The sequence below is a fragment of the Chaetodon trifascialis genome, chromosome 12 (genome assembly GCF_039877785.1).
Source record: "Chaetodon trifascialis isolate fChaTrf1 chromosome 12, fChaTrf1.hap1, whole genome shotgun sequence".
NCBI lineage: Eukaryota > Metazoa > Chordata > Actinopteri > Chaetodontiformes > Chaetodontidae > Chaetodon > Chaetodon trifascialis.
This window is the reverse complement of record NC_092067.1, coordinates 11,088,058-11,112,606: the sequence shown is the minus strand read 5'-3', so window position 1 is coordinate 11,112,606 and position 24,549 is coordinate 11,088,058. Positions and strand designations below refer to the sequence as shown.

At 42.5% G+C, this 24,549-nt stretch overlaps 1 protein-coding gene across 1 annotated transcript in view; it reads left to right on the top strand.

Moving 5' to 3' along the window:
- Positions 1-24,549, top strand: part of st6gal2a (ST6 beta-galactosamide alpha-2,6-sialyltranferase 2a) — a 47,118-nt gene that overhangs the window by 6,835 nt on the left and 15,734 nt on the right. Inside the window, exons 2-5 of the mRNA XM_070976605.1 lie at positions 11,783-11,839; positions 11,926-13,020; positions 22,313-22,410; positions 22,884-22,985. Coding sequence (XP_070832706.1) covers positions 12,015-13,020; positions 22,313-22,410; positions 22,884-22,985 — 1,206 coding nt within the window. The 5' untranslated portion in view covers positions 11,783-11,839; positions 11,926-12,014. The remainder of the gene's footprint in view (positions 1-11,782; positions 11,840-11,925; positions 13,021-22,312; positions 22,411-22,883; positions 22,986-24,549) is intronic.

The window sequence follows — 24,549 nt, the reverse complement described above, 5'->3', positions numbered from 1 at the left end:
TTTCCCCCCCATTTTTGTGTGTGGGCATCACATAGAGGGGAGCAGACATCCTATCTGTTTATTTTTTAAATAAAACATGTATATGTTCTCCTTTCACCATGGAGGCAGTGCAGCCCAGGAAAGTGAAAACTCACTCACATTGCTGAAAAACAGATCTGTGACAGTTTAAAAGGTGCAGTGTGTAAGATACGGCCTGCCATGCCAGCCGTGTCTTCACCGTAACCGGATCTTTTATTTTTTTGAGTGAAAATGCTTTCTTAAACCTGCAGCATGCCCAGCATCAAGCAGGTGATGAGCTGGTGAACACAGTGGCACATTTAGCAGATAGAGACAGATATCTTCCTCAAGATTAAAGCAGAGCTGAAAAGAGAGTGGATATTGGACTTACATACATCAGGCAGACACAAACTTGAGTTCAAATGAAGGCTAATGTTACTTCATGTCTTTTGGATGTGTGATTAGGCCACTGTTTGCTAACGTGTTGGACGTATCAGCTATATAAATGATCATATGTCCATTTATGTACATCAGTCACAACTGCTTTAAAGCTTTGATAAGATCAATTCTTACTTTCTGTTCAGTTTATGTAAAATATTTCAGCATGTAGCCACACTTTAGTTTTAAGACTGGACTGGGCTAATAAGTTGGGGAGGCCGATACTATTTACTTATTGCAGATATATCAGTATCTCTGTGTACAACCCCAGTTCCAAAAAGTTGGGACAATATATTTACTGTTTTGCTTCATCAGCTTCATTGATTTTTGTAAATATCTGCTTATTCTGAATTTGATGCTGCAACACGTTTCCAACAAGTTTGGACAGGAGCAACTGAAGACTGGGGAAGTTGTGGAATTCTCCAGAAACACCTGTTTGGAACGTTCCTCAGGTAAACAGGTTCATTTGTAACGGGTGATGGTATCATGATTGGGTATGAAAGGGGCATCCTGGAAAGGCTCAGTCGTTCACAAGCAAGGATGGAGCGAGGTTCTCCACTTTGTGAACACATGATTGTATGATGGATGTTAGTACATGGACTCAAGAACACTTTGTGAAACTGTTGTTGGGAAACAGTTTGCAAATAAGTGTGTTCTGTTTTATTTACATACAGTTCTTTAAGAATCAGGTTTGTGTACATATATATGTGGCTGCTTTCAGGTGTCTTTGGTCTGTATTTACTACTGCAGCTCCCGACTACCTCCAGTACTACCTGATCATACTCTGCAGGCTGGAGTATATTCAGAGCAGTCAGTCAGTCAGGGAAGCCACAGTTCCCTCGGTCATTTTATCATTCCAGCGTTGAAAGCAGTGCCATAATATGAGTGGAAAGTAACACTCCTGTTGACTTGTGTTACGTTCAAGTCCCTGCAAGTTGATTTGCAGTCAGGCGAAACAAGGCATGCCTAGCTTTTAAAAAAAGTGGCCAGCTCTCCCTCCTTACTTGTGGAGGAGAAGCAACTGAAATTTCACCTCTGATTTCATTGTATTTCTGGCTGCTGTCTTCTTTAGGTTTTAAAGCTGGTCTGTATTTAGCTGTGCATCTGTATGCGTGCGTGCAGTCATGCGATGACATGCTGTAGTGTATGTGATTGGCAGGCAGTTGGATGGCTGGAATGAGCTGCATCCCCTGCAGCGTGTTCCCAGCTACACATGCTAGGTGCCAGTGCTGAGGAGCTGGTTAATCTATTGCTGGTAGTAAGTCACATTTCCACACAAATGGAGCCAGAGTACAGTAATTACACATATTTGCTCACATGGAATAAAGATGCAGTAGTGAATGTGATATTAATTCTGTTCCTTGCATGGGTAAAGGCATAACGCTAAAATGACTGACTTTGGAACAAACACATAAAGACACAAACAGTCAGTGGAGCGCTGTCTGATCTTACATCTGCATGCACAGCACCACACTTAAATGTAGGTCACAGAATAAGGCAGATGTGGGGGAAGGAAAGAAGGTGAGAAGTGGAAGTGAAAGGAGGAGGAAGCCTTTCATTATGTCCTCATGTTGGAGCAGCGGTAGGATTAGGGCTTGGCACGATATATAGGGAGGGTTTAACACCTGAATTTTGAGCTTTCGCCTCGGAAGTAAAAGGTAATAATTCTTCAATCCATCAGAGAGAACAAAGCACTCTGCCTTGTTCTCCTCTCCTCTGCCCTAGAAACTATGCTACAGAGCTGGCAGCAATGCCAGACATGAAACGCGGAGAAAGTTGAATAAAACCGTTGCTATTTGACTGCTTTACACAACAAGACAGTGTTGTAGCTTCGACATCATCCTGCCCTCAGTTGCTCATTTATACAGACTTAGGTAGCCAGCCAATCAGTCTACAGGCTATTCTTAACAGCTGCACTTTGGGCTTTCAAGATGTGATGAAGTGCAGTGGACCCTTTGGAGAGCTTGGACGCTGGCAGTATAATTACACAGGGATGTCCTACACAGTAATAACCTCATTGCCTCCTGAGGCTAAAGCAGGGTGGACCTGTAGCAAGGGGTTCATTAAGTGAGGAGAGCGGGAGATAGGGCTCATTTAATCTGTGCATATGCTTCCTCTTTGAGCTCAATTTCCTCACTTCACTTCAAAACTTCAGGTGAGTTCTGATGTCCCTGTTTCAGTCCGTCTTTGTTCTCGTCCGCAGTGTCTCATTTTTCTCATCTGATCCACAGCCAAACAAAGTTCCGCTGTCCGTGATAATGAGTGAGCAGTGTGCGTCGTACAGTGAAATATTACGCCTTGTATTGGCTAAGTTTTATATTACAGCTGTCCCTAAAAATGATACAAGATCAATACCTGTATAAGTGCCTCAGCGTTAATGACAGTTTTTGTGACTGGGAGTCTATTTGTGAAAAATAATTTTGAGGATTAAATTGCAGTCAGCTGTTGCTTTGATCTGATAGGCACCTTTCAGACGCAGCCCAAAAGTCTGAGGCGTACACATGTGACTTGCTCCAAGTCAAATTTAGTGTGTAAGATGGGCGTTGATAAGATGGCAAATTTCCATCTGTTTGATCCCTGTCTCATACGCAGCAGTTCAGATGGTGAGATTAAACACTGTTTAGCTGCTTTTATACCTTGTCATCTTGCCTTGCGATTAATTTATGATTTGTTGGAATTTGCTCATTTGAAGTGGAAAATTTTCAGGAATGGCACATCAACTCAGTTTGTGGACTGTGTGGAATTTGACAGAAAGTAAAGTCCTAAATCGGATAAACTGGACCCTGGACACCCTTGCGGCTACTAAAACACTATTTGGTCTAGGCAACTAGTTTAGACAAGCAGGGTCAGGGTTCAGTGTTCTTGAAATGAAATTTGTACAAAGTGTTTATACCTGTTCTGAGTGGCCACAGTTGAAGGTGGGGTGAAAGGCCTGTATCATAGCCTCCTCATGAATACCACACTGCCTCCCTGATTCCTCTCTAAAAGGAAATTCATGCATGTGGACTCAGACTCCAGAGGTGCGGCAGACTGCCATTTATTGTGAGTGGAACATCCAAGTAGCAGCAATTCAAGGCTCAAGTGTCTCACCGGCACGATTTGGAGAAGTCGAGAAGTTCGGGAGCGACACCCAGAAACAACCAAATGGCCTTGTTTTGATTCTGTCTGGAAACAGAAGCTGCCAGCAGCTAAGCTGTTAGCTCCAACTCAACTGTGTAAAAGCATCCTTGTTTAATATAGAATTTTAACGAATTCTTTTGCTGCAGATTTTGGGAGATTAACTATTGCAATTGATTGCGAAGTAAACAGTAGAAATATGGCATTCACGTTACAAAGTAATCCACCAGCAACATGCTCTTGTATTATTAGAGGGGTCGACCCACCGCCTTGCTGAGTGACACTCCGTTGCGTGGGAGCAAAAGTTGAGTCAGGTTCAACTTTTTTGCTGGGCAGCCCTGTGTTGGCAGCCCCCACTGCTCCAATGGACCGGCTCAATTCAGACGAATGAGAGGGCTGCGGCCTGGAGCCCTTACAGTATGATTTAGTTGTGTTAACCTAAAAAAACACTCCACTTGTGCTCAAGTTCATAAATAACTCTGGGCCCAGTAGTGAAGGTGCATACACCCACCACCAGCGCCCACTTCTGTTTCACTACAGCCTGTTTCTAATTGTGTCCCTCATGTAATACCTGACTGGAAAATCTCACTTTCCACACATGGAGCATGCACCGGATCTGTATTTATTTCATGTTCTGTTCACACAGTCCGCAGGGATGTGGCCTGGAAATTCAGCTCTCAAACAAATAGAGAAATGTAAAATGTCTCTTGACCGCACAGTTCGTGCTTCTATCTGTGGCTCCACAAATGCTTAGTGGACCTCGTGTTGTTGCTTTCTGGTAACCTCACGGTGATGTATTAGTTTGTAGCTGCTCGAACTGCTGCAAGGTGAATATTAAAGGAAAACAGCTTTATATTTTTAGATGGAGAACAACTCCACTCTTGAGGGCTCAATATTTTATGAGGAACAAGCCCTTGGGTCAGTGTTGTAGTTGAGAGAACGTGCACGCTTGCGTCCTGTTGCCATGTAGTGTGCAGAATAGAGGAGGACAGCTTGTTCTCTTGCAGAACTAGCCTGTAGCCCGGCTTTGGGAACCAAACTCTTATTACTTCCTCTTTGTCTTTTAATGCCAGTGTTAATTACCACAGATGGGTTTTTATTAGTGTAATCAGACACCTTCACATTGGGAATTAACATCTGTTTTGTGCTTAAATACAGGCATGTGTTGATAACGTTGAGCCAACCTCTGCATTTACTTTGAGTGTTCTGTAAAGTTGTGGGCTTTCCTTTCCTATGCCAAGTTAAGAACCTCTAGTTCCTACAGACACCTCTTCAGTTGGCTGTGATTAAAGAATTCATAACACGGCCTCTCCACCCTGCTTCCTCAGCAGGGCGTTGTAAAGTGGACTGAACAGTTTTCAGCGAGATGCTGTGTGGCTGTATTCCCTCAAGGGCTGTCCAACCACTTACCTGGCAGTCAAATAGTGGCGAGAGTTCAGTACAGTCACCTTTGGCAATGCCTGTACTATAGATGCATTTAGAATATTACAGCAGGCAGCAGCAGGGCATGCTGGGACTAAAGGAATGTGGTGACAGGAAAAAAGAAATATCTGTAAAGCTATAGTTAAGATGTTTTACTCTCTTTAGTTCTATTGTGGAGTCACTTTAACAGCATTTGGCTGCACGATATGTTATCAGATATTCTTGTTTCATGCAGTGTCAACCGGTTTCAGCTGACAATTGGTTCCAAACTGTCTGATCCATCAGAATCGTATGCCTCTGAGATGATCAATTATATTGATGCCTTATGGTGCCACATGCCAGCATGTTTCTCGGACAGTTATGCATTGCAAAACAATGATTATGTCAATCTCTTGTGTCTACGCTGCTGTAAACTTGCAGCAAGGGTGCATGGTGGAGAGAAGAGAGAGAAGGAAACGGTCCAAAGCTTCGTTTCATGAAGCCACGCTTTGGGCACCTGAAGATGAACAGCAGGAGTTTCAAATAAGGTTGGAAATACCTGCAGTGTGCTGCAACATTTTTCTGTGTAACATGGGCTGAAATTCCAGGAATGCCATGTATTTGACACCCTACGCATGAGTACCACTGCTTCATATCCGTTATCGAGGCTAAATATCTGATGTTTTGATAGCATTAGCACCACACAGGCAGGCGTAGCAGACTTTTTCTTTGACTAAGAAAACGTAAATGAAAACAAGTGCTGCAGATTCTCTCATTCATCCATTTTGGTTGATAACGGACAGACTGTTGCTACAGCTAGCTCGACCTGCTCCTCCCAGCCAGCAAAACCCTTTCACACTTGCTGCACAGGGATTTTATTCCACGGTATCGATTATGGCATGGGACTGGTATTGATAGAATGAACAGAAAATCTACCAGTCATTTCCAAACTCTGGATTGCTTGAACAGAACCAGTTCACCAAATCATGAATATGCTGTTTGTCAAGTTTTGAGATCAAGAGAAGCTAAAACATCGGGTAAGGCAGTGACATTTCTAGCGAATGTCTAGGAGAAGGCTTAGATGGTTGACCTTCAACATCAATCCTAATACGGTAAATTGTTCCTTCTGATAGCAACACGAAACCACGACCGTGTGCTCTCAGATGGTGTAGAGAAAATGGTGCCTGTAGAATCTTTCCTTTTGGTTCATCAAACTATTATAATGCTGAGCTACTGTTGAAATTGTTTTACAGCGGTGTTGATACAGCTTTAAGATGATTGGTGAGGCTGAAGTTTGTGGTGTGCTGTCGAGCTGCACTGCATAATACTGAGAGGTGTCTGTAATATTTTTAGATTTCCGTCTTTAAAACAGTGTGAGGGTAGACTGAACATAGATGTGGAAGAGGAAGAAATAAGAGAAGTCTAGACTTGTGTACGTACAAGTGAAAGTTACAGACACACGAAAAACAGAAGTAAAGGTCGGTTAGAGTTAGATAGAAACATACAGACTTTTGTAAATCAATAAAGTGCGTATGGTACAAATAGGACCACAAGCAGTGCTTTCCCTTTCAAACTGTGTTCTTGGATGCTGTCTCAGAAAATTAGGTCTTATAGACACTTCCAATTGTGTTGTTCAGTTACTTCTCTTTTATTAAAGTTCAGATTTCTTAAGGTGCATTTACATATTTTCTTGTTGCCTTATATTCGGTCACTTTTGGCCAATATTATATTTTGTGCATGAAGGCAGACAGTTGATAAAAGCATCTTCCAAAGATGGGCACAAAGTGTGCAAGAGTTCAGTTACCTTTTAACCTTGTATAAATAATATCATTAATCCAGTTTTCTTTCACCAAAGCATGATTGAGGCTGAAAGTTTCAACTTTTACTGCCATGCTTAAACCAACTGTTTCCATTACAGAGACAGAAAGTAATCTTCAGTACTACACAGTGGTAGTAGCAGTAACGTAGCCAGGAATCAGCGTGTTTGTGTGAGTAGGCAGACAGAGAAAACCAGGTGTGCCTCCCCCAGCCAAGACAATTAGGTTCTGAAGTGCTACTTTAGCCAAAAAGAGGCAACCGGAGTCTAATCATACAAGTGAAATTACAGGCACTACACACGTTGCACCTGGTTGATGGCACAGCAACATGCCCACATACACACGTGCAGCTGGCAGACTCAAAAGCAGTTCATCATACAGAAAGACACGAATGCACCAAAAGACAAGCAGTAAAAAATTAACATGCCTGCCACAGCAGCCAAAATTACATACACCTGGCAGAAGCAGAAGCAGAAGCAGAAGCAGCCATCCAGTAACTGTATTCACTTAGTCTTTCGGATTTGCTAAAAATCTGCATACAATCCAGCTTTGCCCGGCGAGCCAACGTTTAGAAATACCTTTGATTACACAGCACTGCAATTACTTCACTGCAGTCAAATGATTCAGCCAGTTCTGTTCCAAATTCCCACCATCCAGACTCACAATAAACCCTCGCAGACTACAGTCATACACACCGTGACATGTTCGCTGTCATCACGTCAAGCGTGTGAGCGTTCTGGCCCATGAGGGAACAAAATGAGCCGAGACAGGACTCCAGACCTCAGTCATTTCCTGGGATTAATTGGAATTCCTCACCCTGTGACTCATTTTCAATTTATTTTGTTTTGAATGGCTCTTAATGCTACAGTAATGGTGTTGTCAATTTATGCTGCTTTACATAATGTAACAAAAATCAAATTTTCTCTTTTGCATCATTTGCTTATATTATATTCACATCAGACGCTAAAGTGAAGTCCCGTCGTAGGTTGATGAAAACCAACCGTTGCCAGCCAGATTCAAATTATTCAGCATGTGAATATTGTGTATGTGCAATGTCAGACCTTGCTCCATTAATAAACTAACTGTATATCAGGCATGAAAAATACAAATGCTACATTATGATTATTATTGCTTTCTATTATGGGTATTCTTCCAAGCAATTCCCACAGATGAATGGTGGAGTTGGACAGCCCTCTGCACCGGCAGACTTCCCAGGAAACGTGTCCATGAATTCGATGAGTCTGCAGTCCGGAAAGTCTGGACACTCGAAATTCAGCCTGTGTGTCACCATGGATGCCCTGTTTTTATGCGCCTGACAGATGAGAAGAGCTATGCTGCTGTAAAGCTTGTCATGTAGGGTGACAAAGGCCTGCAGGGCACGATTAATCTCAAGGAAAACGTCCAGCTCTTCAAAAAGAGATGGAAAGTCTGTCTTCAGAGCACTTCCTCTTAAACAGCTGTACAAACAGTGTAGAATCCGCATCCTCCCCTGTGGATGAAAAGTGCACGCTGGCTCAATTAGCTGCCACGTTTGTTTACTTATTGGCCGATGCCACCTAAAGTGGAGCAGGTCGCCGGAGCAGCTGTCTGCAAGAGTGTATTGAGTTTGGACTCTCTTCATCCAATTGAGCTCCATTAAATGCAGCAGCATGCAGCTTTCATTCCCCTGCACACTACACTGCTGTGCAAAGGAATGAGAGAGGAGGATCATGGGAAAACCAGCTGCCACTCAGAACCAGACCTATCATCAAAGAGTTAAACGCTAACATGTTCCATTTTATCTGTAGCAAGATTTTCTGCTTTTCTCTGTCATGTGATTGAAAACTGAATATATTTGTGTTTTGAACCACTGGCCGGACAATCTGAATGTGTTGCTTTGGACTTTTGAAAACTGGGATGGATATTTTCCACAATTTTCTGACAATTTAAACAATAAATCAATTCCTAATAAAATCGTCACTACTTTTAGCCCTACTGTGCTTCATGTATGTGTCGTATAGCTGATTCATGTACTGAGATCTGTTCCTCTCATTGTCATGTTTCCTCTCTGTTCACTCATTCACTCACTTTTCCTGCCCCCCCCCATCATGCAGGTCATAAACCACGTAATTATCCTCCTGAGGACAAATGACCTGCATACATTTAACCCCTCTGCTCTCCTCTATTCCACCAGCTTCCTCTGTCCCACTAAATGCTCACCTTGAATCTTGGTTTGGCTCATTACTCTAGAAGATCTATGCTTTATATTCTCTCCGGCTCTGTTGTTCCTCACTGTCTCCTGCTAACTCCCACTAAGTCATTTAGTCGTCCTTTGCCGTCTGGCAGTGTCTCATTTCCATGTTTCCCGTTTTGTACCGTTTCTTTGTGTAGCCCTCACAAGACTAGCTCTTCCTCCACCCCCGCCTCTCCATCTGTGCCACGCATTTATGTTGTTTCACTGCAGTTACTGAAGCACACATCCTGATTGCTGCCAGGTGAGGCAAAATAGCTGCGTGCTCACATGCATGCACAACATGCCTTGGGGCATGGACACACACACGCACACACACACACACACATCCACAGTGGGATTCTGCGGTGTATATAGATGGCATTTGCTTGTTGACAGCGTTGTCATTGGGCAGCTGTGTGTTCTCCTGCCTGTTTTCTTTGTCTTTTTGGGTGTCAGGCCAGCTGTTGTTATTTCCAGGCGTTAAATGGCATGTTTTCCGCCGAGTAACATTTGACCCCAGCGTGGCAGACATGTTGAAACTGCTACACAGGGGATTACTGCCTGACACCTACCCAACCTGTCAGTGGCCTTCAGACCTTAAACAGAGCATGCTGCACGTTTTCAGAAAGCATGTTTGTGCAGATGTGTTTGCCTGAGTGCTTGCATCAGCTCCTTTGCTGTTATTTTCTCTCTCCCACACTGTCTCTGCTCCCTCTGGCCCACTTGCTCCCTGCTGCTCGACTGTGGTCAGTGGATGAGCTTTGGCCTCCTGTGTGGCCCCCGGGTGGGAGGCCTGGATGTGTATGTGTAGGTGGAGAAGGATTGCATGGCTACCTGAGATCACTTCTGCAGGACCCAACAGCTAGACAGGAAGCTGTAATTAGGACGAGAGGCGGCTTAACACTCCGGAGCTTTTTTCCCCCTGCCTCACCCTGCCACTCTCTCGAGAAATGCTCCCACATTAAGAGACCAAAGCTCATAATTACGTGTGGTTGAGAGGATTGTAGTCCTCTGATGTGAGGCAATTTAATGCTTCATTTATTTACCTTCATTGCTGTGTATTTCACTCTGTAAGCCATCAGTGAACCTAAGTTGTTGTACACCAGGGCATTCCACTAAGTCAGGCTGATAATGAGTGCTATTTTTAATGATTGTGGGTTTTTTCTTACCGCAGTGAAATAAGCAAAGGTATCATGTTCGTATACGTTTTTGAAATGGTGGTATACTCATGGTGCTTTAGTGGTTGTTGCGGTGGTGGCAGCTAATGAGAAGCCTTATAAAAACAGTCAATAGAGCAGATGTATACCTCGTTATTCAGATTATTCATATCCGTTTTAAAAACTGAGAAATTCCTTCACCTATATTTGGTTTGATTATCCCACAAATTATAAGCAGAATAGAAGGTGTTTAATAGTGGAGATGCACCACCTCATGAAATAGAGAATATGCCATTTGTTCAAGAAAAAAAATGATGAACATCCACTGTTTCCTCAGAATGTGAGAGGATTTTTTTCTGTTTTACATAATTGTAGATTTTACGTCTTTGGGTTTTGGACTGTTGCCTGGATAAATCAAGTTATTGGAAGACGTGGGCACTGGAAGTTATGAGGGACATTTTTCACTATTTTCCGTCATTTTGTAGACTGAACATTTAATTGATGACTCATAAAAATAATCTCCAGATTCATCAATGATGAAAGGAATTATACAGCTGCAGCTGTACTCTCTGCGAATGTCATAAGAAATTATTACATTTTAATGTGATACTAGGCTTGTTGAGCCTCAGGGGAAATGAGAGATGCAGTCTCACACAGGGGAGGCCATCATTAAATACATGATTATATGAGTGAGGGGATTGTTTAAACAATTATATAGTAACTGCACTGAAAACTAGATTAGATGCATCAGGATTCAGTTTTGCAGGCGATTGATGGATCAATGACATGACTCTGTACATTCTCCTCACTGATTAATCAGAGCAGCACGTTGCAGTGGTGGAAAGAAAATATCTTCTGTTTTCTTATCAAAATGATTGGCAATTATTTTTCTTTCAATATGGTTATTGATTAATCAGTAATGCTTTGTTAACCCCCCTAGTTAGTATTTCATTTCATCTCAGTGTTTATGAAGATATTTGTTGAACTATGATGATATAATGATAAAAATATATTAAAATAATGCATTTAATCATGTCTTTACAGGAGAGGTCATAATTGTTGACACGTGTAAAACTTTAATAGAAACTTAAAAATACAAACCATTTCTTCAATGTTTATATAGTGCTTATGAATGCTGAATGGCAGGGTTAAAGTGTTGCTGTCTTATCTACTAAGTGTTTCCGTTTAACTTCTGAGTCTTTACACGTTGGCAAAATTCAGAGAGACAGTCCAATCTGTCACAATCTGATGTGCTGATGTGTGATGAAATAACGAAGTGCTCCACTACAGGTCAGCCTGAAGAACCTCCCATTAGCCAATTTCCTTGCACTGTATTTGTGTATTTCTTTTGGCTTCTGTAATCTTTGTTGCCTGAGAGGACGTTTGAAGCGAGCTTCTGAAGTTCTTGTTGTGACTGAAGTGTTGGAGATTCATGAGGGAAACTGTAAATTTGATTGCAGTTAATAGATGGTCCTTGTCTTAAAAAAAATCTTCTTTTTTGTTGTGAGTGGAGAGCAGCCAAGTTCTTCCCTGCAGGAAGTGTTTGCCTGTGGTGTGTCTGCGTGAGCAGTGTGTTTTCATGCACACACTGCCTCATGTATGCAGGTGCACTCCTGACTGATTTCTACCACTCCTCTTCACAGGGTCCTGTTATATCCTGGAGGACACATGGACATGAAGAAATAGAAGCATCAGTTGAGGTGAGTGTCTCAAACCTGCACTTTACTGGCGCACATGTTTCCTTTCTCCCCTGAGCAGTTTCAGTCTGAGCTCTCCTCTTTTACAGGCCCTCCAGCTGACCTCTGGGTTGAGTCCTGGCCGTGGGGCTTTGTTGTTGGTGGGCCAGCGAACAAGCCTGTATGTGAGTGAGAGGTAATGAAGTCCAGTATGAGGCAGTGGCGGCGGCTGGTGCTGGTGGGAATGCTGGCCTGGGTTGTTCTCTTCCTCGCCCTCCTCTCCTACTTCCTGGATGCTCGTGTGAATGAGCCCCTGACCTCTGCTGGCTCTTTACTCTCCCAGCACCCTGACACCCGTCGCCTGGCCTCTATACAGGCCTCACATCAACAGCACGCCAACCTGGGTTCCCATCCTGAAATGGCTTCCTCCTTAACTACAACCTACCCCAGAGATGAGCCAGAGCCGGAGCCTTCTGCCAGCTCCACGACCCCAGAGTTCAGCCTGGAGGTGAGCCACACCCCCAACAGTGCTCCCTACATCATTTATGGTGGCCAGGAGGCCAGCCACCAGGACTACCTGGACCCACAGAGCTTGGCTGCCTGGTCCTCCTTTGGTACAGAAAATGTGGGTTCTCACTCGGACTCTGCAGTCCAGAGTCGTGAGAGAACATCCCAGGTCACAGAGGACCAGAACCTTATCAGCACCACACGGTACCGCGGTGTTGAGGAAGAAGAGGAAGATGAGAAGGAAGATGAAGGTGAAGAACTAGGAAACAGGATGAGGACTACAGCAGGCAGGAGGGCTGGTGGTGACTCCTCTGACCTGGAGGAATATTACTTCTCCAAGTCGGCCTCTGTGGTGCAGCGGCTGTGGCGGGGCCGCGTGTCCGCCGGCATGCTGAGTCCTCGGCTGCAGCGCGCCATGAAGGACTATGTCAGTGCCAACAAACACCATGTTTCCTACAAGGGGCATCGCAGGGCCGCCCAGAGTGCTAAGGAGCTGCTGTGTCAAATGAAAGCCCAGGCCCAGCTGAGGACAGTGGATGGCTCCGAGCAGCCCTTCTCCTCACTTGGTTGGGCCGATCTTGTGCCATCTCTTTCCCTGGATCAAGTGCACAGGCAGCAGGACCGGAGCAGCTTCAAGACCTGTGCGGTGGTCACCTCGGCTGGTGCCATCCTACGCTCAGGACTGGGCAAAGAGATAGGTGAGTGGAGAGGGAAAAGGTTTTGAGTAAAGGCAGCGAGGGGCCAGAGGGCTGCGTTTTTGGTTTAAACTGAAAGTATCTGTCCTTTGATCAGAATAGTTTTGCCATTTTTAAGTCCTGCTACATGTGTGAAGACAACATTTCACATTTGGGATTTCTGGCTTCTTCTGTTAAATGGAAAAAGGATTAAAAAAAACATGCTTATATTCCTCAAAGCAAGGTATTAAAAAGTATTGTTTTTGTATCAGTACCAAAACTCAGGCATTTTAGTGATGTATTTACATCAAAGAACTTAAAATAATACCCAGCCCTATGCCTGACAGAACAAAAGATGCTGTAGCTGGTATAAGTTGAAAGACCAGGATTTTGAAATAGGCTGTTTGCTGTACTTCATAACACACCACAATATGAAACGAACAACATACCAATGATGCTGGTATTTGTGTTCCTGTCCTGTGAATGTGTATATGTGTTTGCATCCACCTCAATCTGCAGATCAACAAATGCCAGTAATAAAAGAACAAAAAGAAGCAGTGTTTATGTTTGGCTGAAGTAGAAAGGTTTCTCTATCGATAAAAGCCAAATCCGGCAAAATGCAATGAAAACTTTGCTTGTTAATCATCACATGCACACATCCATAACGCCCATGTGACTTAAACTTTCACTGATGCTTTTGCTCCCCCAGAGAGGTGGAAAATTGTGGCAGATAAAACCATCAGATCTGTGTGGGTTAGTAACCTCCCTGAAATGAATACATGCAACGGACATAAATACCAGATATGCTTCATGTTTTCCACCACTTGAGGTTTGACTGTTGCTCTTTAATTTGTTCCTTTGCAAAGAACCTGACTGGAGTACGAGCGCCACCAATTGTTTGTCATGACGAGCTCAAATCCTGCAATTCACACAACAGTAGTGGATGGAAATGTGCATCAATTTGCATTTTCTTTTGCTGATTATCTGGAAATTTGGTGGAAGTTCACTGCGATCAAAAAGCTTTATCTCCGCTGTAGCGTGAGTGTTTTAGCAACTGTTATGACAGCCTGTCTTTCACATTAGGCTCAGAGTTGAGTCATGGTCATAAGGGTGGAGGAAAGCTCAGACAGCCTAAAATGGAAAGAGCCCATCCTACAGGGAGCATACATTTACTCAGCAACTATTAGATTAGGCTAGGCCCTGAAGGAAAGCTAACGTGGTCATGAAAATGATGACGATTCAGTGTCTTGAGGTCCAGGATGAATTTCATGGAAATCTGACTTGAAAACTCCCAATGCCAACAGAGAAAAATTCGTATCATGAATCTCAAACAGAATTTGAGACAGGCCTTAATTTGTCTTGTTTAGTGTTATTTGGTGTTTGTGGTGGTGACAGCACAAACTCTCTGCAGTCCGTTTCAAAACACTTTCACCACATTCACCTTTCACTCAGAAAGTCTTTTATTGTAAAACTTCTACAAGAAGTGCTGAGTTTCATTAAGAGCAGCTTAACCTCACGAAAGCACGGCAAAGCAGAGCTACAGTGTAGTAAAGTTGTGTCTGAATAATACAGGTATAACAAGATCACTGCGATCCATGTGAAGACGTTTAGCCAGTCAGCAACTCCAGCTGAACATAAGTGAATCAGGTGGTAGTTTACCATGCTAGTGACTAAACTACATGTATATGTCAACATCACGTATTCTCATTCAGACATTTCAGCCTGATCTCTTATGCTTGGAGCGCAGCGGCCTGCTACGATGTGCAGTTTTAGAGGTCAACAAAAAGCTGTTTGCATCAGCGATGATTTGCTCCAGCTTTAGCATTTGCTGATTAACTTGTCAAGCTGACGGTGAGCAGGGTTGAGTGTAACCTAGCAGGCTATATGTCTTTGTGTTTGAATGCGTGTGCTTTTGGTTTAGAGACTTTGGCAGCTCTTTGGTTAGTGGGGAGAGTGTGAAGTCAGTGACAGATGGCTCACTCGAAAAAAACAGAACCCCCTCTGGTAACCAATCAGGCTCCCTCACATCACGTACGGCTTCCTTGCATTTTCTTGTGCATTCAGCTCCTCAGAGCATCCAAAGCTTTAAGATGAGGAGCTTTGGCCTCATACACTGTATTTCTATAACCAGCCTGTACGCTCTAAATGTGTTCTATAGACACTAGCTGTCCCAGATAACATTGTCCCACAAAGAGAAGCCGCGACAGAAAATCAAATGCAAGCAGGTGATGCAAGTCTGTGTCTGCCTTTGACCTTGTGGACACAGTAGAATTAACTCGTGGTGTCGTGCCAGTGAAAACATCAGCGCTGCAGGCTTGATGCCTCTGTTACAAAAGATATCTGAGCATTATAAGGTCAGATTTGTTTTATGAAGCTGTAGGTGCAAACCAGTTATAGAAATACAGACTGAAGATATGTTCAAGTTGAGTGAGCGTGTGGGAGCATTCATGTGCAATGTCATTAAGATGCTTTTGGTAGATTGATTCAGAGTATGAGGAAGATTTGACTAACTGAATATTCCTCATCTTAAGTGGCAAAGAAAAGAGAGGCAGACTTCAGTGTTGGGCACCAGTTCTTGGACTAAAAGCTCTGCAGGTGCTTCTAAATCTTTGTTGATGTATCATCATCCCCCTGTGTTTGTTTCTGGTTTGTGGCCAATAATGTGACCCATATGCACATGCTCATAAACAAAGGAAGTGAATATGTCTTCTTAGCACCACAGTTGCATGACTGCTTCTCCTGTTTTGAACACACGCACCTCGTTAAAAAGCAAGTCTCACATTGGCCAGCGGAGGCTCATTATGAGAATATAGAAAAGCTGTCAAATAAAGTGTAGTTCATGCCCATTTCTTCTCTGAGGGCTATCACATGCATCTTAATGTCAAACAGCAGCAGGGTATTGGTTCAGTGTGTCATCATCATCATAGTAATCAGTTCTTAAAAAAGAGCTTTCGCTTGACAGGGGACTTAGTGACTTGACGAATGAGATAAAGGTTGTAGAGCCGATAAATTATGGAGCAGCCTCGCAGCATTGGAAAAGCTTGACTTTGTTACATTAATTCTCAGGCTCAGCTTCAACAGGAAATCAAACCGCATTGATCTCGCTCTGTCTACTTCTTCACCCTGCTGTCCTTCCCAAAAGGCTGCACTACATCAAAACCTACATTATGCAGCTGTGAATTGTGACAAATCACCAGAAGATGAATGTGAAAGTCATTCTCTTTTCTGTGCCACTTGCAGGTTGGCTGACATTTAGATTATCGGGTTTCTCTGTGGCTGATGCGGCGAGTTCATCGTGTGAGAGCTTTGAAACTGAGGGTTTAGTTTAGGTTAGTTTAGTGTCGTGCGTGTGCGATGTGTGGCTGCCATCATGTGGTGGATAGGATGAACTGCATCCCCAGTACAACACGGCATGGAGAGCATAACCCGAACACCGGAATGCCCTGCAGCAAATTGTCTCAGTGAAGTTTATCATATTTATTGTTTTTGACACAGAATTCTGACTCGGCTCTGTGGTCATTTTTGACATCATAGTTTGTGACATTGTTGAGTAAATATCCTGTTAGGTCCTTCAGACTCTGCTGGCTTGCAGTGGTGGAGGAATTAGTCAAATCTTTTATTTAATTAAAAGTAGCAACACCACAGTGTAAAAATACTCTGTGACAAGTAAGAGTCCTACATTCAAAATCATAAGTAAAAGTACAAAAGTATTAGCATTAAATTAACATAAAATACTAATTGCCCATTTCAGATTCACATATATCATTGAATTATAATTGGTGATGCATTAATGTGTAAGCTTCACTAATGATGCAGGTGGAGTGATTTTCAGCTACTTTATATACCGCTGAGTAGCTTAATCCATAACAATACATCATTTATTTGTTGATTTTGAAATTGTTTTATTTTGTTTTAATAATCTCCTTCAGACAGAAATACTCAAGTACAAGTACATGAAAATTGTACAGTACTTGACTAAATTTACATTCCACCACTGCTTATTTGTGTTGTTGTCTTTGTTGTTGTGATTTTGTTGTGCATTATTTGAAAATGTGTGACTTGGTGCTCCCCAGTGGTTCTATTGAAAATGACACGCAGGTGAGCCTGCCAGCTGGGAACAATGAGATCCATCCATCCATCCATTATCTATACCGCCTATCCCTTTCGGGGTTGCGGGGGGCTGGAGCCCATCCCAGCTACAGTGGGCGAGAGGCAGGGTACACCCTGAACCGGTTGCCAGCCGATTGCAGGGCCACATGTAATGACAAACAAACATTCACACTCACACCTACGGACAATTTAGAGTCATCAATTAACCTAATGAGCATGTTTTTTGGTCTGTGGGAGGAAGCCGGAGTGCCCGGAGAGAACCCACGCATGCACGGGAAGAACATGCAAACTTCACACAGAAAGGCCCCGTCTGACCCGGGGATCGAACCGGCAACCTTCTTGCTGTGAGGCACGCGCACTACCTGCTGCGCCACCGTGCAGCCGGGAACAATGAGATATAAAAGGTTAAAAGCAACACATTTTAGTGCGATTGTGTTCTTATTCTGCAACAAATGATGCCATCAGAGTAACTTGATCAATGCCATAAACACATTAGATCACCGAGCAGCGTTAAACTGTAACCAAATTCAATCTTTTTTATGTTGCTTTTCTGGGGTTTTTCATGTTCACAGTCTTAGTTTTCATACTGTTCTGCTTTTGGTTTTCATATTCTGAGTGCATGTAGACAGAAAACCCCAAAATAGTCCTAATGTAGTGTTATATCAAAAATAATTACTACCACATGTTAAAGTAAATAGCTTCTTTAATAGGCTCTTCTGGATCTGAGGTTTGGTCTTATCTTTATAGAACTGTCAGCTAAAACTTACAGAAATGTAAATTAGGGCTGCATCTAATGATTATTTATTATTGTTTTTGATGTTTCACTTAAGCTTTGTTTTGCACCAGAGTTGAGGTACTGAGATTTCTTATTTTGTCCAAGACACAAATAATCCATTTACAGTAACAGGAGAGTTGTCACGTTGCAAGAGGCTGAAACCAGCAAACGTTCATTCACAAAGTGATCATCACAACTGTTCTGTTTTCTCTGGATTGTCTAAGTGAGTGATCCATCAATCAACCGAGCGTTAAAGCTCTCACAGAAATGCTGACAGTAATCTTTATTTGCAAAGCACTTCTTCTCTCAGGCATATAACGGGTTAATGTAGTTGGAACAAGACCATTTAAACCTTTGTTTAAAGTCAGCTCTGCATATAACCTGACACCAAGCTAATGCAAGGTGGCCAGCACAAAGGAAATATGTGTCAGGAATAACCCGAGCTATGATTGATGGCAGAGTAGAGCAGTGTAATAATATGGGTAAAAATAATGTAGCACATGACACAAGTGACTTCATTTCAAAACATGTGCATAATAAGACAGCTGACTTTGAAGTGACTAAATCATGACTACTAGCGGTTGTGTCAGTTGTGCAGGAGGTCTGACTATCATGACCCTGACAGCTCTGTCCACTGCAACAGAAAACACATGCAAACGGACAAATCAAGAAAATTAACACAATACTCAAATACTTCAGGTATCACAGACGACAAAGTAAATGAGATGCTAAAAATCCCACTGAAAGAAATTTACAGTTTAGGTGCTTTTCCAACACCACTCACTGATGCATGAGTCACAAACCATGGCAGCAACAAGCGAGTCCCAGCAGCGTTCATCGCTTCGTAGTGTCTTCTGGAAACCGTTCATCTGTGCAACGAGCGGCATCTCTCTTATTTGCTTGTGTTTTCTCTGTTTGCATGTGTTTTCTTCAGTTGCAGTGCACTGAGGGCGTCAGTCTAATCCTGTAATGAAACAGATTCATAGGGTGAGAAGAGGAATGGAGCATGTCAAACATGGACAAACTGCAGCAACAGAGGAGCAGGGGGTTCGAGTTTAATCTCCTGGACGCTGATAGATGCACCTGTTACTGTAGCACTAAATCAGTCAAACTCTCAGTGACAGATTATGAATAATGGTGTTGTAACACTGTAGTTTAGTCATTGTATGTGTCAGCACCTTCACATGCTTTATGGCAATTCTGCCACTGAGAAAATACTGCCGATGTAGAAAACTCACTGTGAAACCTGGAACCTTTTGACAGGCTCCCTTTCTTTGTTTTCCTGCAGTCTGCTTACAGTTAAAGAAAGGTTCAGCTATTAATACTAAAAAGTCAGCTTTTAGACATGCTGATCTCTCTGTAATGCAGCATACACACAGAGTGACTAGAAAAACAGAAAGCACTGGTCCTCCATAGATACTAAAAGACAGGAGGAGCACACTCCTGACTTGAGATCAGCTCCATGTTTGAGTGAACACAGTGTGATTTATCAGAGCATTAAATCAGCTCAGTCAAGCTTCACAATGATTTACCGCGCATTGATTGCATTGGATTGTGCAGATATAGATAATAAACTGGTAATTTGATATATTGCCAGAAAATTGTCTCATTAACTGTATTGGATAATGCACACCGCTGTGCTCATGAGCTTCTTGCTGCGTGATTCTTTTTTCCAGAGAAGTTGGTTTCATTTATGAGCCACAGAAATAAGAGAATAATTTCTAAAACAATATGAGGGTGGGATATTGATCCTGGTCAGGCTGAGGTTTAACTGACAAGAAGTGTGGTGGGAAATGATGGAAAAACAAGCGTTTCATGTTACAAACTTCATTGGCTGTTTACCAGGTTTCTGTGAAGAGAGAACTCAGATGAGTGGGTGCTCTGATAAACAGAGAGGTGCCTGATCAGGGTCAAAGGTCAGCCATACGAGGGCCAAATTGCTCCATTCTTTTAAATTTTTACATCATGCTAATGAATGCTTTTTCAGGAGGCTTGGGTGAATGTTTTTAAAGTCACAGAAGCTTTGGCAGGAGAAAATAAAAGCTTTAAAGTGTAAAAGATAGACGCTTGGAGCTAATTTTAAACTGTATAAACCTTCAGATATTTCAGACTCCTCTGTATTCAGTACAATTAAATGGCATGAATCGAAACTGGTTCTCAACCTGAATAGTTTCACTCTGTTCTGAAATTATAAGATAATAGGCCTTTTTTACTTTTTAATATTCATATGTGAGTACATCTTTGAAATTTCTCTTTTGTACTTGACAGTTTCAAACCTCTGGAGAAAAAAGAAAGCGTTTCTCTTGGCTTAACCAGCTCACCACTCTGCAGGCTGTAAAGGTGGTCATGAGTGAGGCATCACTTCATTTTAAGGCATCGCAGTCAAATAAGATTAAGAATCACTGGTTCCGGGAAAAAATATCCATGGAAATGATCTATCATGAACGCATTTTGACAGGTTGGCACTGGCACCCTGTGAGATACTAAATAATTGATGTCAATCAAGCAAAGTCTGAGTGGTTTTCCCATCATGAAGAGACTTACATATACAGACCTTTCCATTAACATTCATAAGTAGGCTTTACAGTGCCCCCATTACTGTGTTTTTTTAATCATATTAATTATATGTTATATAATTATATTCTGTAAAAGTGGTGGCAGAATAATAAGAGTTTTCACCTGATTTATTAAAGGCAGCTTCTATTGACATCACACAGGTGGATACACTCACAACACAGTTTCAGCATAATTAACATGGGTTTAAAAGAACAAAACAACACGGATAAAAACACCACCCGTGGCTCCACGAGGCTCATAATAGGCTGCAATGACGCAAAGGTGAAAGCAGCAGGAAGTTAATACCATGTGTCCTCATTACACCATCATTAGCGGAAGTAAAGACAAGCATCGGTCTTCAGATAATCAGAACTGCACTGACCACAATGCATCAAATCATCATAGAAATAACACACACACAAAATATAATTGAAAGATATTAAACTAGACATATAAATGACGAATAATTACAATAATTAAACATGAATGCTTGATTAGTAATTAAAAAATGTGCATGAATTACTAAGTAAATGATAAAATTAAATTGATGAAGTAAAAAAAACTTTGAAAAAAAAACTTTTTTAGATTTAGGGAAATAATGTACGTTTTCTCTTCAGTAAAATTAACCTGAGAATATTAGGCTTCAACAGCAACGCACATGTCTGCTGGCTGTAGACAAAGAATCACCATGTGGTGCAGCCTGACGGGGAACAGACACGTTCACAGCGCTGTAATAGAGCAGGAGGGCAGGCTCAATGTCAAGCTCGTGGGCACGTGTTTGCAGTAGGTAGCGTGGCAGTGAATGCCAATTGGTGTCGACAGTGGACTAGTGATGAAGGAGTATCAGATCAAAAGCTGGACGATCATCTGTTCTGGGGCCAGATCAACGCAGGAGGAGGATCTGTGGGACTGATCAGCTGATCTGAAGTTTCTAATTATTACTACACCCACCCGTCAAGCGGAGGCTTTTATGTTGCTGTGGACAGAATAACCAGCGGCTCATCAGTTACCAGAGCTAACCACCAGAGAGCGCTGTGGTTATGTCTGTGAGCCAGCCAGACGTCGATGTGAAGAGTCATTGTGATCTGAATTTACATCACCGCAGTCGACATGTTGACATAATGACTCAAAAAAAGGAAAAAAAGACCTCCAACACAAACACTTTGTTGATGCCGCACCATAGATCTGATAATGTATCTACAAAGATGTGTGTGTGTGTGTGAGTTTGAAGACATTGATGTGCAAACGACTGTGTTTCAGAGCCGTAGTGTGTCTTTATGTATTTTGGGTTTTATTTTTAAAATAAGAGTAGGGGGCGGCACGGTGGCACAGCAGGTAGTGCGTGGGTTCTCTCCGGGTACTCCGGCTTCCTCCCACAGACCAAAAACATCAAAAACATGCTCATTAGGTTAATTGGTGACTCTAAAATTGTCCTTAGGTGTGAGTGTGAGCGTGAATGGTTGTCTGTCTCTATATGTTGCCCTGTAATCGACTGGCGACCGGTTCAGGGTGTACGCCGCCTCTCGCCCGTTGACAGCCGGGATAGGCTCTCCGCGCAACCCTTGAAAGGGATAGTCGGGTATAGAAAATGAATGAATGAAATAAGAGTAGGCAGCAATTCTAAAGGACAGTGGTGACCACATCCAGACCTCGACAAGCTCTGGCTAATGTGGGACATTTGATGTGCAAATATCTGAAATTGATGTTGAGGTATTACTTTCTGTTTGCATTTTTCTGAACATCTCTAGGGCTGGTTGTTCAAACATACATCGCCCGATTTATAGCCGCTCTGTGGAAAGGTTTTTGTGTTTACCTTATTTAAAAAAACATGTAGGCCTCAAAGTCAGCTGACTTGGTCTGTGCTTGGCCTTTCAGATACGCATGATGCAGTTTTACGGTTCAATGCTGCGCCTACAGAGGGGTACGAGAGAGACGTGGGGAACAAAACCACCATCCGCATCATCAACTCACAGGTGAGTGAGAGTCTGGCCTTGGAGGATGCATAATAATGAGTCATAAACAGATGTCACATTCAGGGGCAGCTGTGTCACTCACAAACACATGCAGGACAGAGTGGCACATAATGAAAATTGAAGTGATTTATGACTTTCATTATTTTTGCCATGTAGTGAATGTTGTTTGCATTTTCTCTGTGCATGTGCCAGACCGTTGATCGTCTGGGAGCAGCAAAAATTGATTGTGCCCGGCCAGGAAATAGTCTGATACATACCACGACTTCAGTTTTGTGTGGAGTTGATGAGCTCAAGAGGCAGATGTTGTTTCCTTTAGACAGAGCCAAGCTCATGGTTTCCCCGTTTCCAGTCTTTATGCTGAGCTAAGCTAATGGGCTGTAGGAGATTATGGCGTTGGTGCTGATGCAGTTTGGTAAAGTAGTTGCTAATACATTGTTTGGCTTGATACTCACACTGCGTATTTCCCTCTACAGATTTTGGCCAATCCTAAGCATCGATTCAACACAAGCTCAATCTATAAGAATGTGACCCTGGTGGCTTGGGACCCTGCACCGTACACCGTCAACTTAGAAAAGGTATGTATCAAATGAGTGTAGCTCACACGAACCGTACAACCAGGTCAATGAGCTTCCTGTAGCCAGAAGAATGCATCCGAGTTCACGTAAGCACCCAAAGCTTCTTTTTGTCACCCTCTCTTTTCCCCTTCTTCTTTGTGCTACATTACAATAATTATTCAGGTAACGGTCTGCTGCCACATTCAATAAAACCCTCGACGTCTACAAGCGTTCAAGTTAATAACCTAAAAACCACACAACCGCAATTAATTTTGATTCGCATGCTCTCTGTAGCCTTCTCTCTGAACAATTTCAATTATTTTGCCAATTTCTATTATGTTGGACTATTAAAACCATCCTTGTCTGCTCTTACTGATTTTCTTTCACTGTCTCATTTGTTCACAGTTAAGAGCAGACCACTTGTTCTTCTAAATGAACAGTGACTGGCTTTCAGGCTTTAACCTTTAGTTCTCTGTAGGGGTTGTTATCGCGAAGCCCTCACCTCATTCATTGCACAATGCTGTGCTGCAAGATGGAGATGAAACCACCACAAAATGCGTGATGGGTTAGCGTGTTACTGCCCTCATTCATTCAGCACATTATGTAGATGCATAATTCTTATCACTCACAGATTGAAAGCTGAACAAAGCCAACAGTGAGATATGAATGTTAAGGATTCTTGGAAAGAGAGTAATGGGTATTTTTATACATGACATGATGTGCTTCACTGACATTTGACCTTTTCTGTACAACCCTGTTACCCACACTTAATGTCAGTAATGAGCCTGTGGAGATGCCGTGTGCCGTGCCTCGTGGTCAGTCGGTCTCGTGGCTTTGATGCTGTCATGTAATCTCATTTAAAATGCTTCATCTCCTGTTTTATTGTCTGTATTGACCTGTTGTAACGTTACTGCATCCAAGACACCAGAGACATGAGGTGCTCGTTGGCTAAAATTAAAAAAGAACGGCAAAATGAAAATGGATGTTGGATCTTGTGTTCCAGTTACAGCTGAACAGAAAATTGCGTTGCGTAACGTTTTTGATAATCGATAAATTGTTTGAGTCATTTTTCAAGCAGACAGTCCAAACAGTGAGGATACGCTGCTTTTCTTCATTCTCTATGATAATAATCTGAATGTGTCTGGGTTTTGGACTGCCGTTTGGTAATAATTGTCAGTCATTATGAGTCTATGGAAAAGCACAGTGTTTCTGTGCATGTGTGATGGTAGAAAGGTTAAAGTATATGATGCTGTTTGTCTTCCTCGAATCTGTTATTATCTGACTTTCATATCCACCAATAAGTGACATACTGATTATATCACTTCCATAATTTACATTTGAAGGATAGTTTAGTGATCTCTGTTCATTACATGAAGTGCCCATGGTATAAAGGCTCTGTTATATACTCACTCTGTTATGTGATACATCTGGTGATGAGGAGACATGAGACCAGAGAGAATTCCACGTGAACGTGGTCACACCGTGTATTTAGTTTCTAATTCAGGACTGAGGAGGACAATAACGTATGCACGTAACACAAAGGGGCAGGACAGTATCTATTAGGGGACAAAATTAGGCTGTCAAT